This window comes from Heterocephalus glaber, unplaced genomic scaffold (assembly GCF_053883595.1).
Source record: "Heterocephalus glaber isolate CG9 unplaced genomic scaffold, H.glaber_assembly_v1.0 deba00001442, whole genome shotgun sequence".
Classification (NCBI taxonomy): domain Eukaryota; kingdom Metazoa; phylum Chordata; class Mammalia; order Rodentia; family Bathyergidae; genus Heterocephalus; species Heterocephalus glaber.
In genome coordinates this window covers 21,342,732-21,361,040 of record NW_028258296.1, presented here as the reverse complement: position 1 = coordinate 21,361,040, position 18,309 = coordinate 21,342,732, and the positions used below count along the sequence as shown (strand labels likewise).

The following is an 18,309-nucleotide window of genomic DNA, read 5'->3' as shown; positions in this document are numbered from 1 at the left end:
GACCCTCTACCACGGTCTTACTGCTGAAGAGGTTTTTGTAAAAGTCTCCTATTAAGAAAAAAAAGGGGAAAAACCCTAAGCTTTATGGATAATTTTATTTGTGGAAGTTTGTGTGCTCAGTTTGAACAACTGAGTACACTGTGTTGCATATTTTTACTTACGCTAATCTTCAGCTGTCTTTAAAACAATGTGAAAGCTCAGAAGGAAATTGAAAGCCCCTGGAAATATTAGATGCTATTAAAGGTACTATTATGTTTAATGGTACCTTTAATGATTTTTGAAATACAACTTTTTGTTGATAAGTTGAACATGTTGATGAGAATTAGGACAGGTTGTATTTGAAGATGAGGTAATTAGGGGCATATAAAGTAACTAGAAAGGCAGGTTACTCAGTTCTTTGATAAGTCTATCAAGGTAGTATGATTCTGCCTGACTTTGGTCAAGTTATTTAATTTCTCAGAATTCAGTTTCCTCATCTGTGAAAACTGAGATGATACTTGCTGTATAAAATTGCTGTAACAATTAGATATTCAGCAATGGTGCACTATGCTTATGCATAGCTCAGTGAAGTTTATTGGTTTCCTTCTTTCCTTTTTTACCTCTTTCTCCCAGCTACATCCCTGATTGCTTTCTAATAGCTTAATCACAAAGGAACTGGCTCCAGAGGATAGGGCTTTTCCTTTTCCTCTAGGTTTTTCTTCTTTTCTTTGCTTTTTACTAATGCTAAACCTGTAACATAGAAATCTTTGTCTACAAACTTGCTTTCTTACTTTTTTAAGTCTTTCCTTGGGTTTCTGTCTTAGTACACTTTTGTTGCAACAGTACCTGAGGCTGTGTAATTCATGAAGAAATGAGGATTTGGCTATGGAGGCTGAGAAGTCTAAAAGCACGGAGCTGGCATCTCGTGGCTTCTAGCGAGGACCTCAAGCTGCCTCAACTCACGATAGAAAGTGGAAGGGCAAAGGAGCATACCTGCAAGCAGCCAAACAGGCCCCACTGCCTCACTGCACTGTTACAGCGGGAATCGAATCGCGCATGGTGTGCAGGCTGGGGATGATGTATCTTAGTGGTACAGCGCCTGTGAGCTTTGTCAGGGAAACACCACATCCAAACCATGGCAGTTCCTGAGACCTCTATTTAAGGATTTTAGTGTAGTTTTAATTTTAACATGTTAAAGCTTCCAAAGTCACTCCTTTGTATTTCAAATGGGCTTCACTTCTCATTTATCTGTAGTCCAACCAAAGCATCATTTTCTTCTTTAACCCATCAGTCCAAATTCTTCTCTCTTGATAAACCCACAGTGACTAATCCTGAATAATTCTTTTACTCCATTGGACTATATACTGCAGCCCTAAAAACTTTTGTTTGCAGTATATTATTGGGACATTTTTATAATTTGTGAGCTATGATTTATTTCAAGCTTTTGAGTTGTGTTTTGTTTAAAATCCTATGACGTTCTGAAGAAAAAGCACTTTTTTAATTCCTTTATATGCCTGAAAATCTTCTAGGAAACAATAGATTAGTTCACTGATTGTTGATTAGAACACTACAATTAAGCTCCAAAATCTGCCTTTATTTCTTTAGTCCTGTCCTTTCTTTTTAGTTTCTTCCATTTTGTTCATAAAAGAAGATCTCTCTAGAAGGGGGATATTGTTTATTTTATAATTTTGAGTGTTAATAATAGATATTAAGATGTGATTTTGCTATTATTTGGAAAATATTTTTGTTGCTAATTTCTTAGGCTTTATAGGACTCCTTTTGATAAACCTGTGAACAACTTTTTTCATTTTAATTATCTCACTCAGAAGTCTGAGAACAGTGAGTTAAATCAGAGAAACTACCTGGATATGGTCCAGTTTTTTAATAATTACAAACAAATTTTGCCTAAGAATATTTTGTCTCAGCATTATTGAACTAAAACCAACTTTTTTTTTGGTACCAGGGATTGAACTCAGGACCTTGCACTTGCGAGCCGGGTGGTGGAACCACTGAGCTAAATCCCTGGCCCTAAAACCAACTTTTAAAAAGCCCCAGCAAACTAAGCATACATATTGCTAGATATGAGTCCTTTTACTATAAAAGATTCTGTGTTCTATTATATATTGCCATTTCAGTTGATAATAAATTATTCCAATAACATACAAAATTAACTAAATTATGGAATTTATTATTTATTAACAAGTAAGCTTTTAGGGCTCAATTAAATAATAAATAAATTTGAGAATTAAATTTCATTGATGATTAAACATTGAACCTTTCTTTAGTTACTTGGCTTATATGGTATGACTTGACTTTTCATAATATATCTTCACTTTCCCCTTACAGGGCCTTAAAGGACATCCTGGGCCTCCAGGACTCCATGGTGAACAAGTAAGTACTTCCTTTATAAGACTTGTATTTTCTCCAGTAAAAATGACACACATTAAGGGACTGTCTTGAGAATATTTTCACCTACTTTTTCAATTTTTCTTCAAAGTAGTTCTCCTTTCTTTAGTCCAAAATGACCTTTAATTGGTTATCTATAGATATTTTTCAAGAAAAATATTTAACAGATAACACTTGACAATTTTACTTTCATTATTTGCCTAATTTGTTTCAGAAAAATAATTCTTAAACTTCTATAGTTTATAGTCCCCTTTGAAAAACCTTATAAATGCTATAAACCCCAGGAGACAAGCATATTCACACACACACACACACACACACACACACGCACACACACACGTGATGTTTTTGTACAATTTCAGGGGCATATCAATTCACTAAAGTATATCTATAGCTATTAGTTCCCTAACCTTGCATAAGGAAATGCAAATAAATTTTAATGCAATCTGAATTAGGATAGTCCATGTATTGTCCATGATGCACATGCACATTATTTAAAAGCCAAAATAGTTTTGGGCCTGTTTGGGCTTGAATCATGTTATTGATTCTCTTTCACACCAGAAAATATCATCATATAACAGGATAGAGTCTTTCAATATAGGATATTTTAAACCAGTAACAATAAAACAGAAGAGTAGGAATTAAAAACTAATTTGATATATACCATTATTAAAGATTCAGCAAAGAGCCTCAGGAAGCCTGAAAAGCAACCTCAGGAATTTGGTTGGTTGGTTCCTAAAGGAAAAATATAAATGAAGAAACAAAGGCATTTTTTTCTTTTACTCAGGTTAAGTGTGAAAATACATTATTCATCTCTGAGAGACACAATTTTTCAAGACTACTAATTACTAAACATGGCAAGCAAAGCAACATATGTATAAGGTCCGATATTAATTTCCTGAAGATCAAACAAGGTGGAAAAGCATTTGAAGATTTATGGAGAAAAATACAAGAAGGATTGCAGGAATTAGTCCTTGAGAAGGAAAAAAATTCCTAGAATACTGTCTTGGCAGAAATGTGTGGATTCCAAGAAAGGAAACTGGATAATTCACAACTCAGTGAAAAAACTGGCCGCATAGCTGTACTGACGAGTTCTCCCACAACTTCTCTATCACCTTGTTCCATTAGTGTACACATTGTTACTCTGAGGGCAGAAACTTTTTAGAAGATTTAAAAGTTGGGAATTATATTTTGGAGATAATTTTTGCTTTTCTTATTTCTGAAAAGGAAGAGTCAAAATTTGTATTTACTTAAAAAAAACACAATTAATTTTGCATTTTTGCTATAAGAACACTGTGGATATTACAAGGAGCATAACTGATGTATTAGAAGCTATTCACTTCTGGAAAACAAGAAAACAAATAGGCCAGCAAACATTTAGAAAGACAATGATATCATCTCTGTGAGCTCTGGTAATAAAAACTGAGCCTCTGCTATTTTGGCAGGCTGTCTTACTGCTAAATACATCTTTCAGTCCTATAATTATTTACTCAATATTTTATATATCTTAACTAATATAATGTTCAGCAACACTAAGTATATTTTAGTTACTTTCTCTTTTGAAGATATTCTCACATATTGTTCTATTTTCTCCACCCAGTAATTTCACAACCTAGTTATTATTCTATTTTACTAATGAGAAAAGCTGAGATACATATGGAAAAGACCCATAGTGACAGTGCTGGGATTCTGAATGAAATCTGACCAACTTACCACAGATATCTTTATGCTTAGAGTGAGAAATGAGATTGGGGCAGTTTCACTAACTCCCTAACCCTAATTTATCAAGAGGCTAGGGTTATAACTGCATCCTTGTTCTTCCACTCAAGTGTTGAGTGAGCAAACTGAATTTTTAAATATGTTTTTAAGTGTAAAGTGAACTGAGTCACGATGTTTCAAGTTTCTTTTGAGTTTTGGTAGTTGTTGCAGTGATTTTTGGGTGTGGATGGCTTGTAATATGCTCATGCCATATAAAGACTCTGCTGAATGCTTGCATGTTTATTTTATTTAATGCTGTTCTAGGATAGACATCAAGTAGAATTCTTTTAAATTTTTCTCTATGCAGCCGGGATGTGTTAGATCTCCATATGTAAAAGCCCATTTGAAATAATATTTCACTTATGCCCCCTAACAGATTTGCTTTTTCTTGAGGTCAGTTGACCTAATTTGGCTAGGAAAGGAATGGGATGGATGGAATGGTGTTGGCATTAGCCAGATAGATAGTGACCTGTAGAATAAAAAATGGCCTTTGAAATTTGTTTCACTCCCCTCTATTGGCATAAGCAAATATACAATTTTGTGGATGTCTAGATGTAGGCTTATGTATTTTGCAATTGGATGGATCATAAAGGAGGGCAATTGTGAATATGCTGAAGCAAATCCTAACAGAAGGCTTTCCCTAAAGTGTGATTGGAAATTATTTACACTTCTAACTCACTCCCGGGGGGTGGGGAGCTTTGAATAGTGGTCTCCGGAATTAGACTTGCTGATTTAAATTCTGGCTTCCCACCTACTAGATAAATGACCTTTCACTGGTAACTTAAAAACTTTGTGCCTCATTTTTTTCTCGTATGTAATATAGAGATAATGATATCTATCTTATAGAATTTTGACAGATTGAATAAGAAAAATGCATATAGAATACTTGAAGTGGTGCCTGGCACATGATTAAGTACTCAATAAGTGTTTTAGGACTATGTAAATTATTATATGTAATAGAATACTAATAAGGTAATACTAATACTAATAAGGTAATAATATTACATAATATGATTTTGGAAATTCATTATAATCTCTCTACATATAGACAAGAATTTGTCTACTCTATAATCGTTAGAAGGCCAATGTTTATTGATAGTGTATGAAATTGTCCCGATTGCTATGTCTCTGTATCTTAGTTTCTTCAAATGTAAAATGGATAAAATACTATGTGCCTCATAGATTTAAAGCGTTTAGCACATGAGATACTGCTAAATAAATGATAATTGCTGGCTCAAGGGAAGAGACAAGAACGTGAAGGAGATAAGTGAGAGGACAAAATTGACAGAAGTATTCCAAGAAAAGTGGAGAAAAGAAACTTTAAACTGTGATCTTCCATTTACCTTTTCCTTAGTCCATTCTTTCTCTAGATTTTCCAATTTTTTTTAGCAGTTTTAGTGTTTCAGGACTTAAAGGTGGCACTTCTGTCTGCTTCAGAGCAAGGGGACAAAGGGTTAATTTCTCTGACAAATAATACATGGGAAATTAATTTTATGTGATAAATATGGAATCTAGTAAACTTGCAGTTGTTACCACTTAAAGTTAAATAAAGGCAGCTCAACACATATTCTTCTGCCATTTCTTTGATTTGAGAATTACTTAATAGACCTAAACTCTGAATATATTAACACATAAATAATGTATCAATGAAAGAAAATGAAAAAATTTTTTATTTTACTTTTCCACCCAGTTCTATAGCACAGCTTTCCTTAAACAAATCTTGTTTCAAAGCAAGAATACAAAGTAGTCAATTCCAAATGAATTTATTATCTGTCTAAATCATTTTGGGCTGCTATAGTAAAATGCCATACATGGGTGGCTCATAAACAACGGAAATTTATTCCTCAGAAACAGGCTGAAGAGTCTGAGATCAGAATACTAACATGGTCAAGATCTGGTGAGGATTTGTTGTACAGACTGATTGCTAACTTCTTGTATCCTCACATGGTGGAAAGAAGGCTAACTAGCTGTCTGGTCTCTCATAAGTGCAATAATTCCATTCATGAAGATTTGACCCACATGACCTAAGTTACATCCCAAATTCTCCACCTTCTGAAATCATCAGAGATGACCATAATAAGGGTTAGGATTTCAAAATGTGTACTCAGGGGGCACACAAATATTCAATTCTTGGCATTATGCACATTTAGTGTATGAATTTCATATGGATAGATCCATGTCATGATAAAGATATTTATTTATTTAATCAGATTTGATGTAAGATTATATTTGCCTTAGAAACAAAGAACTGGTCTGGAAGTTCACTTGAGGCTTGTGTTAAAGGTTACTGCAGGATGATTGAGACCAGACTAAATTTAATCAAAAGAGATATGGTTATTAAGAAATACATAATCTCTCCTTGGGAATAAATATCTTCTTTAGTTAGGTAACACTGGATTTTTCTATCTTAGGTTTTACTATTATTAATGATCAGTGTATCATTTAATGCCCTAATCTAACGGCTTTATTTATTTTTATTTAGCAATTTTGGCTCATTTTCCTTCTAGTGATATTAGTCAAATAAGCAATGTGCAGTTCTCTAATTTTATGGGGAGAAAAAATTCTTTCTAAACTTGGAAATGTGTTTCCTTGGGTTTTCTCTGGCTTTGATATATTTATTTATTTATTTTATTTTTCATTTCAGGGAATTCCAGGATTTGCTGGTAGTATTGGTTCACCTGGTTACCCTGGCAGGCAGGTGCAGTAACTATATTCACACTTATTTTATATTCCCCTTCACTAGCTATATTCTCAATTTGAGAGTCAATGCTCAAATGTCAGTTGGTTTATTTGTATTAAATAATAAAGTACTCATAGAGAAATAATTTCAAAATAAAAGTTGTAAAAAATCCTTAAATTTTTTTACTGCAGAAAGTTTTGTCTGAAAATAGGTGTGGGGCTTTTAAATATATTTGACATGATATGCAGTGCAACCATCAAAATTAAAATACCTAGAAGTCTAATAAGATCTTAGAACAGTCCCGTGCTAATTTTAAAATACTGCCATTGACTGAAATGAAGTAACGCTAAGACTGTTTAATAAGCATCATTTTAAAATAAGTTATAAACACTTAGGAAATAGTTGGCAGTGCTACACATACCACTACCAAATATTTTTATGTGAGCTAAATTCAGTTCTTTGTATATTATTTTGAAAATCCATTCTAATCACTTCAGAACTTTTTCCCTCTAATTTCTAATTTTCTTTACTTTATATAGACTAACAATAGAGCACTTTCCTTGCTATATCTTCATGAATTATTTTAAAAGTTAATTAAGTGTAGAAAGTTCTATTTGTATGTTTTTTATTCTTAAGAGTGAGGAAAATAAAAAAGACAAAAAAAAGAACAATCTGTTGTTCATAAAATTACATTTTTAGGCCCTTAAAAATATCTAGAAGTGTTGTATTTATATTCTCCCCAATTAAGTGATATACATATTATCTGGAAAAACACTTAACCATATGGACATTGATTAAAAGTTTGAAAAGCATTCTTTTTTTTTTTTTTTGGTACCGGGGATTGAACTCAGGACCTTGTGCTAGTGAGGCAGGTGGCAGAACCACTGAGCTAAATCCCCGGCCCCAAGTATTCATCTTTTTAAAAAATTATGGGGATATCTTTTAGAATTGCCTAATTAGAACTATTCTAAAGCAACTCCATTTTCGAATAAGAAATATTTCAGTGCAAAAAGTTTGCTTTATTAACAATATATTTTAATGTACTATATTTAGATAACTAAAATATATTTGTGTATGAAGTATATCCAATTCTATAATTCCTTGAACATTTGTAATCTTCATTAGGTATAGTGAGCTGAATTTTACAGTTTTGAAAATGAGACAATGCAATACTTTTAGTAAATTGTAAACAACACTTTAAAAGTATTATAGTGTGATGACATTGCCTTTTGTTCCTACTAGGGTTTAGCTGGACCAGAAGGTAATTCAGGTCCTAAAGGTGTACGAGTAAGTAAACATTTTCATAATCTTGTTAAGAGTGCTTCCATAAAGGTAGAATGAAATATACAAGTATGTATTATTTTTATACTTTTTAAAGAACTTTGAGTTTAACATAAGTATAGTCTGAAAATAATACACTTGCTATTTTTACTTTTATGGCCACATACAACAGTCTCATAGTGGTAGGTTTTACATCACTATTTTCTGTTAATTTCTCATGTTAGTCTGTCTGACATGTTAGAATGTACTCTTTAAATATATGTGGTATTATTTATATATGACCTACATAAATCTAGGAAGTCTTGATAGAAAAAAGTGAAGAAGTTAAAAAAAGTCACAGTAGTTCAAGGCTGAGATAATTTTATGATGCAAAAACAGTCAGAAATAAGGAAACATAGGGCCAGGGATTTAGCTCAGTGGTTCCATTGCCTGCCTTGCAAGCACAAGGTCCTGAGTTTGATCCCTGGTACCAAAAAAAAAAAGGAAACATCAGATAAGGAAATAAACTTATCATACCAAGAACATCCCATTCCACTTCTAAAGCTTTAAAAAAATGTTAGCCATTTTTTAATCATTTAAAGGAGTTCTCAAAATTACTGATATATATAATAGTGTGCTACAAATTAAAATCAAAAGCTTGTTCTCAGAAAATTTAGTAAAAATAAACTAAAATTTTTCTTTCAAAAATTCCCTATTTTTAATAGCCAGTTGTTTTCCTAATGTACATTTGTGCCTTTTATTATCAAAAATACCTTTTAGAAATGGGTAAAGAATAAAGGATTTAAATAATATGCACAATAATGATGCTTTACATTTTTTAAATTCCTAAATATTTTCAGTACCTTCATATGTATTTTCTTTTTTTTTTAATCCATTAAGTATATTGATACATTTTAGATATAAAATAGTTACATTCATCATTGGGATCTTGTACCTTTACATAATGTATCTTGTTTCTTATTTTTTTGCCCCTTCCCCAGGCCTCCCTTCACCCTCCTCCACCCTTCTCTATTTGCAAAGACTTTGTTTCCATATTTTTTCCTTTTCTCATATTTTTTCTTTTCCCTTCTTTTCTTTACCCTACCCCTCCCACTTCTCCTACCCCTTTAGACCTTTTCTTTCTATTATACAATATCAATTATACATTTTTAAATTACAATGTCAAAATTTAGAGGACATTGCCACAGATTTTACAGAATTTAAAAGGATATTGAAAGCATATTATAAAAATCCTTTTTGAAATAAATTTTGCAACTTCTAAGAAGTATCTTGGAAGACACATTAATGAAACTGACTCTGGGGGAAATATAAAGTTTGAATATCACCTATTAAAGAAAGTATATTCCTAGCTTGAAAACGTACCCATATGATAACAGGCTCATATACATTTTAACTGATAAATTATATCAAGCATTTAAAGCAGAAAAAAGAAGGAACACTTTTCCCCTCATTTTAGGAGCTCAACATTGTGCTAATCCTAAAACTGGATAAAGATAATAGAAGAAAAAAGTATGAACATAGATAAAAATTTGTTTAACAAAACAAACTATTAGAAGTCAGATCTGGCAGGATGTAGAAAGTGGTTTTATTATAGGGATGGCAGTGTTGGTTCAGCATTGGAAGATCCACCCCCAAAAGTCATCATTTTAACAGAGGAAAGGAAAAAGGCACACGATCCTGTCAGTAGTTGCAGAAAAAGTATTGGACTAAATTCTACAGGTGTTCATGGTAAAAGCTTTCAGGAGACTAGAAGTAGCACAGAACCTTCTCAACAGATCAAAGACATGTACTCCATAATTCCAGCAAAAACACTTTTATAAGAATAGAAAAGATATAATGCTTTCTCCCTAAGGTGGGGAACAAGGGCAGATATGCCTACTCTTCATCTGTCCATTAAACTTTGAACCATAGGGCCAAACCAAATTAGTCTGGCAATAAAAAGAAACAATTGCCAAAGGATTGGCAAGGTATAAGTAAAATCTTTATATGTAGATAAAATGATCATCTACAGAGAAAATACTAAGAAATCTCTAGGAGCCCCTAGAACTTGTATTTGAATTTAGCAGGATTAGAAAACACAAGGTATATATAAAAATTCAGGTCCATGGGCCGGGGATTTAGCTCAGTGGTTTCGCCGCCTGCTGCGCAAGCTCAAGGACCCGAGTTCAATCCCCGGTACCAAAAAAAGAAAAAAGAAAAAAAAAATCACTCCACAAAACTTCAGGTCTATGTATACTTGCTATAAATGAAGAATTAGATATTGAAATTTAAAAGTTATGTAGGAGTATAAAGGACCTAGAAAAGTAAAAAAAAAAAAAAAAAAAGTGTTGGAAGACATTTATTACCTAATTTTTTTTTTTGGTACCAAGGATCAAACTCAGGACCTTGTGCTTGCAAGGTAGCTGGCAGAACCACTGAGCTAAATCCCCGGCCTTTATTACCTAATTTTAAGACTTCTTCTAAAGCTACAGTAATCAAGGCAGTGTTGGCATAAGGAAAGACATATAGATCATTGGAATACAACAGAAAATCTAGAAATAGAACCACACGTATATGGTCCACTGAGTTTTGAAAGATTATTTAACATTAACATTTTATACAACATAAACTCAAGAGCAGAGGAAAAGATAATGTTTTCAGCAAATGGTACTAGAACACCTGTTATCTGTATGTAAAAAATTAACCTCAACCCTTTATTCTCATACATAAAGATAACTTGAAAGGATCTATGAACCTAAATATGAAGGACTAAAACTATAAAACTTTAAGAAGTAACTATAAGGAAAAAATGTTCATGAATGTAGGGTAGGCAAGAATTTCCTAGGATAAAAAACATGATGTATAAAAGAAAAAATTGATAAATGAGATTCCAACAAAATTTAGAACTTTAAATGACATGGTTAAGAAAATGAAAAGTAGTCCTTAAATAGACCATATTTATAATACATATAACCTATGGCCAGAATATATAAAGAACTCTTACAGCTCATTAATAGACAACCCAATTAAAAAGTAGACATAAGAAGATGATAAATAGCCAGTACAGCACAAGAAAAGATGTGCAATACTAGAATCAGAAAAATACTAATCAGTACAATAACAAGATCATATTATACAATCATTAGGGAGATGAAGCTAAAAGTTTTAAAAGAACAGATGTCAGCTTAGGTGTGAACCAGTTAGAACTTTTGAATACTGCTAATGTGAATGAAAATGATAAAACCATTTTGGAGAACAATATAGAAATTACTTGTATTACTGTTAAGAACCAACAGTTCTGTTCTTAAGTTTTTACTTGAGGAATGAAAACACATGTTCACAATAGATGTGTACATACAAGTTGACTATCCCTTATCTGAAATTCTTGGGACCAGAAGTGTTTCAGATTTTGGTTTGAAATCCACTTAATCTGTAAAGAGGATAGCTACTCCTGCTTTTTTTCGGGTTCCTGTGTCATAGCGTATTGTTTTCCACCCTTTAACTTTCAATCTATGAGTTTCTTTTTTAATTAAGTGTGTTTCTTGTATGCCTCGTATTGTTGGATCTTGACCCATTCTGCCAGCCTATTTCTTTTGATTGGTGAATTGAGACCATTAACATTGATGGTTATAACTGATAAATATTGACATCATTGTCATGACTTTTTTTTTGTTGGATTCTCCCCTTTGCATTTAATTTGTCTGCCTGATGGAATCATTCTGCTGGGCTTCCTGGGGTTGTGATCCTCTTTGTCTTTTCCTAGGGTATTGTCTAAAATTTTTTGGAGTGCTGGTTTGGTATTCATGATGTTCCTAAGGTGCTCTTTGTCATGAAAGTATCTTATTTCTCCATAAATTTTGAAAGATAGTTTTGCAGGGTACATCCATCTGGGTTGGAGGCTGTTTTCCTTTAGGGCTTGGAATATGTCACTCCAAAGCTTTTCTTGCCTTGAGGGTTTGTATTGGGAAGTCTGCTGTGATTTTGATGGGCCTTCCTTTCTATGTGATTTGTTTCTTTTCTCTAACTGCTTGTAGAACTTTGTTCTTCTGTTGGGTTTCTGGAATCTTAACAATTATATGCCTATTTGTAGATTTTTTTTTGATCAAGGCTATTTGGAGTCCTACATGCCTCACTTATCTGTATGTCAAGTTCTTTTTCCCTGCTTAGGAAGTTTTCTGCCATGAACAGTTTTTTTTATGTCATCTGCACTCTCTCCTGTTTCTTCATTGACTCCAATCAGTCTTATGTTATTCTTTGCATTGTCTAGCAGCTGCTGGATTGATTTCTTGTGGTTCCTTACAATTTTAAGCAATTATTCTTTTCCTTGTCACTAACTGCAATCTTATCTTCTATATCTGAAATTCTGTCTTCACATTGGCTCATTCTGCTGTGTAAGCTTTCAATGGAGTTTTTAATCTCCTGGAAATCTGTTTGCATCTGTTTTATGGATTCCATTTGTTTCCTATATTGGGATTCCATCATGTTCCTCAGCTCCTCTCTAGATTTGTTAATCATGTCTTGCACTATGGGCACAATCTCTGCTGTTATCTGAGAAATTATTTTTCATTTCATATTTTCCAGATCCTCTTTTGTTGCCAATTCAGCTAGTCCAGGTGGTTGAGTATCAGATTGTTCCATCTCATTTCCCTTTGGAGTTGCTGGAGGTGATCTGGAAGGCTGTTTTTGAGGCTTGTTTATGTGTCTTCTCATTTCGACAGGGTGGTGGGGGGGGTGCACTGCTGGCGCTTGCACCTCCTCTGTGCTGGGAGCAGTGCTATGGTGGCCCAGGAAACTCCTCCTGGGCGCTGGGATTAGCTCCAAAAAGAGACTTTAACAGTGTCTTTCTACCCCTTTTATCCCATCCAGACTACTGGGTTTAGAGCAGTGCCAAACCAATTACTCACCTGTAGTGGTTTAGTAATCACATGCCCTTAATCCCAGCATCATACATTCCAGATTCAGCCCCCCACTCTTTGCTCCGGGAAAAAGAACCACCATGCAGCAATGTTTGAGAGGGAGCAGCTCTTTTTTGTTTGGCCAGCCGTGAGTCTGTTCCAAGCTCCGGCTAAGGAGGCATCCGGCGGGTCCTGCCCGCGGGCAGGCTCCTGGCATCTCCTGCCCGGTCTGCCTTTGCATGGAGCCCCGCTCTCTGGGAACTCACCTCCCCGGAGCTCAGGGAGGGCCCTGTTAGGGTCGCTATTGGCCCCAGTCTCAGACCTTCCCAAGGGTGGTGGAAGAGTGACTCTGTGTTTTCTTCTTCATGGTGCCAGCAATCCTGTGAAGTAAAACAGGTCCCATTTTGCAGAGGAGAAAAAAGCAAGCTAAAAGAACTTAGCTTTGGCAGTTATTGCTAGTTAGAACTAAAACCAAGCTACCTTTTTGCTTTCCATTGTTTCTACAACACCAGGTTATCATGCATTTCCTGTTTTTTAGAAATTTCACTGAAATCATACATCTACTTAGATTTGGAAAGAAAGAAGAAATTAGTGGTCAAGAACTTAGGCTGGGAAGTTAGATAGACCACATTTTTATATATATAATCCTTCATTTACTAGCTTTGTGACTTTAGATATCATTTATCCCTAGTGCTTCATTTTTCCTAGGAAAAGGTAATAATGAAACTTACCTTTCAGGTGGTTGAGATTAGCATTCTTAACCAAATCACAATGTGTAGAATGTGGCATGTACTTACTACTCAGATTCTATAATTATTATTTAATTTCTTTTGTGCCTAAGATAATAACTCTAAGATACATGTGCAAGATATATATGGCACTGTACAGCTAGCTTATTCTCTGCATTTTCTCATCTTGCTTCAGTAATTCACATACTTTTCTGTTTTCATACCATTTATGTATTGTATTATATAACTTTTTGTTGTTGCTTTCTCCAATTTGTATAAAAAATTGTTTTCTGTGCTGTAACCCCTTAATATTGTAATTTCAGGTTTTGACAGGTGTGTTCATGAAAGCATTTTTAAAAAAAAAAACTAGGAGTGATTTTTTTCTAAGTCTATAGTCAGTCATTTGGGAGATTATAACAAAATAATAAACAGCTAATTATCAATTATATAGAAATTTATATATTATGAAGACATTTCCACTTTTATATAACTTTTTTATCTTGAAAGTATTCCCTTGGGAGGACACTGCACATTCACAAAAGGTCTCAAATATGATCTTTGATGTTAACTTCAAATCTGGTTAAAAAACCAAAAATCACAATAACATATTCACTGAATTATAAATTTTTAAATTTAATTTGTGTCCTGTTACTATGTTATACATTATATGTGAATATTTTTATGAATCATCTGATAAATTATCTTTTAACTGGTAGTTACTTGATTACATTTTTGGTATCAAGAGAGTTACTATGTTAAACATAAACATTTAGACTATAATTTTTTTAGCCCTACTTTGGCATTTCTTGATGCAGTAATATGCTAAGTACCTCAACCAGTAGAAGTGTGTAAGGCTGCTCCACACTCTCACAGTGAGCCTGCTAGTAACACAAAATTACCTCTTACTAATTCTACAACTTTCAATGCAAAAAGTGAAGACACGGGCGTTGTCATTGTGTTAGTCACCTGGGCCCATAGACTACAGGGCTGACAAACCTGCGTGAGGCCTTTCCTCTTAAAGCTTCCACCGCCTCCCAATGGCCTCACGCAGCGGTGCAAGCCTTTCATAGGCCCTAATGAAACACCTAATTACTCACACATACCATTATTCCCTTGAAAATGTTTACTTATAAAATGTTACATTTGTCCCCTGTGCAGGCTATGTTGGACAGAGGTGTGACTTTCAACCCTTGTGTTCTCAGTTGCCTATTTACTTCACTGATTAGTGTACATCAGTATCTGTTTCTTTGATTTATAACCAAAACAAAAGTTGTATTAAACAAAGGCTAGCTCCTTTTACATTTGAAGTCAACTGAAACTGATGATTATGAAAATGCACACAGCTTGTTTAGTAATCCTAAGTGCTTTCCTATCAGAAATACTTTTGAATTCATTTCAATAGAAATACTCTCTGGGGCCAGGGATTTAGCTCAGTGGTTCTGGCCCTGCCTTGCAAGCGGAAGGACCTGAGTTCGATCTCCAGTACCCCCCCCCCCAAAAAAAGGAGAAATATTCTCTGTTCTTCAGCTGCTTGGCTTTCAAGTAAGCAAATTATAAACATTTCATTTTATTGAAGTTAAATAGAAAGAAACTAATTTTCTCTAGATCTCTTTTAATTTTGGCCTATTCAAGCAGTCTGTACAAGATAAACTGTTATACTTTGTCTAAAAAGAATGTCCCTCTTGCTGTGACAACACTTGCTTTCACCAGCAGGGATTGAATCCCAACAAGAGTTCTTACTCTAAGCTACTTAGAAAGAATTTGCAAAACATTATTTACCTTTTCCTTTAAAATATGGATATACATAGTTATGTATATAATTATATGTATAGTTATTTTATGTGTACAGTTGGTGGCAGTAAGTACATCCGTATTGTTGTGCAATCATCACCATCATTCCTCTTGAAATCTTCTTTTTTATCTTCCCCAACTCTGTATCCATTATACGACTCCCCTCACCCCAACCCCAATCCTAGACACCTGTCACTCTACTCTCTGCCTGTATAAATTTGACTACTCTAAGTTCCTGATAAGTGGAATCATATAATATTTGTCCTTATGTGACTGGGCTATTTCCCTTAGCATAATTGTCATAAATGTTATGTTGTGACACCTGTCAGAATTTCTTCCTTTTCAACACTGAACAATATTTCATTGTATGTTTATACTATATTTTATCTGCTCATCTATATGAGCATTTGAGTTGCTTCCGCCTTTTGATACTGTGCATAATGCTGCTATAGATTTACAAATGACATTTACTTTTTAATGTCTGAGTTCTTTAGTTTATTAATATGGTGGTATATATTTACTCTGAAAAGTCACCCATTCTGTAATTCAGAATAAGCAGGCCTTGTTTAGAACTTGGTAAAAATGGTCTACTGTATCTCTGCTTCAAACTTTTATACCTTTTCTTTTCTCTGTGTTCCAGAATCATTCTCCTTCATCCTCATTTCAGCCTCCATCTGATCAGTGATTATTTTTCTCTTTGTTTTTTCTTGAGACATAATAGTCTGCCTTGTAAGCTTCAGACATATTTGTCCTTCCAATCTTTTATCTTTCAATGGGCTATTTCTTTGAGCCCCATATCACCCATTTTCTATTAAGATAATTATACTTGCATGTCCTAGCATGACCACACATAAATGACTAACAAAACATTTTCGCTACCAATCCAGCTATCCTATTTGTTTTCCATATTTCCATCAGTGCTTGCAATTTTCCTGTCCAATCCAGCCATAAACTTTAGAGTCATGTTTGGCTTGACTTAGATACTGACACAAAAGTCTGTTGACTCCAAGTGAACTTTATGAACTGCAAGTTTGGTTATATCGAAACTATGCCTAATTTCTTTAATGAATCACAGTACAAATTCCAGAATTTCCATCATAATATATCAGACCCTTCCTAATATGTCCCTTGCCATCTTTTCCAACCTAACCTTTCCCCAAAAACCACATAGAAATAATTGTAAGTCTCTGTACATGCTGTTATTCTATTTCTATTAATTGATGGATCAAACATTGTCAGCCCTGCCTTTCTTTTCCTTCAGGACTCAGCTCAAATACTGCCTCCTTGTTAAAAAAATGTCGATCTTTTCTGTAGGTAAAGTTGCTTATTCTGTTTCCAAAGTTCTCATTGTCTCTTGAACTTACCATTTCACTACATAATTATGTCACAAGTATCATAATTTTACAATTACTCACTTGTATGGCCCTCTTTTCTAATAAACTGCATCCTTGAGGGCAGTGATTTCTATATTCATCATTACGATCCCAGCGTCTGGTACACAATGGGTGCTAAAATAATGCCTGTTGAATTAATGATCCTGACCCATCTTCCTTCAGGTTTGGACCATTTAAAGAGCAAGAACTTTCTAATGGGTTTTCCTACATTCAACGTCTCTGGTCTTGCATGTATTCTAGATCCTATCAACAGATTAATATTTTAGAAGTATGATAAAAATACAGTCAATGTTTACCTTTAAAAATTTGTTACAGTGAAATATATGTTTCCATTAATCCCCCTGAAAATACTCCTGCTCATTTCAAACACATCCCATCATTTTTCCCACTTTCTGAAGAGATTCTGGAAGTTCTCTTTTGTGTCTTTAGTTGCAGTGTTGTGGCTGCTTCAATTCAAAATGCTTACCTTTTTGGATAAGGTACTTATCTTGGATTACTTGGAGGGAGAACCAGAAATCACAGTGATAGGTCCAGTAAATAAGGTGAATAGAGGACACATGGTAATATTTCTATGCCTTTCTATTTGAAGGCATTCAGCAGTAGCATTCACCATAATTTATCATAACTTGTAATGATACTCACAAAAGAGGATTTCTAGAACTTCTTTAGAAGTTGGCAAGAACAATAGGGTAAGTGTCTTCAAAATGAGGGAAAGTATTTTTGAAGGGCATTAATGGCAATGTATCTTTTATTGTAATAACAATTTTACTTTAAATATTTATTGTACATTTTTATCACACCGTGTATATCTTAACATCAGGGCACTGCCTACCGTCACAAAGTCAATAGCTTCCATATATCTAAAATATAAAGTCTAAAATTTTTAGCCTGAAACTTAAAACTCTAATCTGGCCCACAACCACCATACCCTTACCTGTTAGATTCATGAACTAAATCATTTGCCACAGGTAAGATATAACTAAATTCTGTTGGGATGAAGTAAGTACCTTGCAGTGATACTTATAGGTATCCCTTGTTTCTCAGACCAAATTGAAATCATCATTAAGGCAGGATGGGTCTTTGGTCTTCTCTAAAAATTTTTACACATAAAATGTGGTTGTCATTTACAAACACTCCCTGTTTCTTACCCTTTACAAATGTCTCTTACTCTAGCTGAAGTCCTAGCCTCCCTTAAAACCTTTTTCCTTTGCCTGTATGTCCTACCACACTAAATCTTTTCCTCCTCTGTACTTATAGTCTTAATACTTCACTTCTGCCTTACATTTTATTTAATTATATATATATATATATATATATATTTTTTTTTTTTTTTTTTTTTTTTTTTTTCTGCCCAGTATAAAATTTGGTGAAGGACAAGGTTTGGTCTTGTTGATTTTTATCAGCTCCATGTCTTAAAT

General features: G+C 33.9%; 1 protein-coding gene and 1 pseudogene across 4 annotated transcripts in view; one reads left to right on the top strand and one right to left on the bottom strand.

Annotated features, from left to right (window-relative positions):
* The window catches only part of Col24a1 (collagen type XXIV alpha 1 chain), a 313,236-nt gene that overhangs the window by 40,458 nt on the left and 254,469 nt on the right, over positions 1 to 18,309 (top strand). For all 4 annotated transcript variants that reach the window (XM_021255434.2, XM_004841343.4, XM_021255435.2 and 1 more), the window contains exons 9-11: positions 2,326 to 2,370; positions 6,788 to 6,841; positions 8,066 to 8,110. In XM_021255434.2, the coding sequence (XP_021111093.1) occupies positions 2,326 to 2,370; positions 6,788 to 6,841; positions 8,066 to 8,110 (144 nt within the window). The remainder of the gene's footprint in view (positions 1 to 2,325; positions 2,371 to 6,787; positions 6,842 to 8,065; positions 8,111 to 18,309) is intronic.
* LOC147827630 (Nuclear RNase P) lies at positions 13,107 to 13,371 on the bottom strand (annotated as a pseudogene).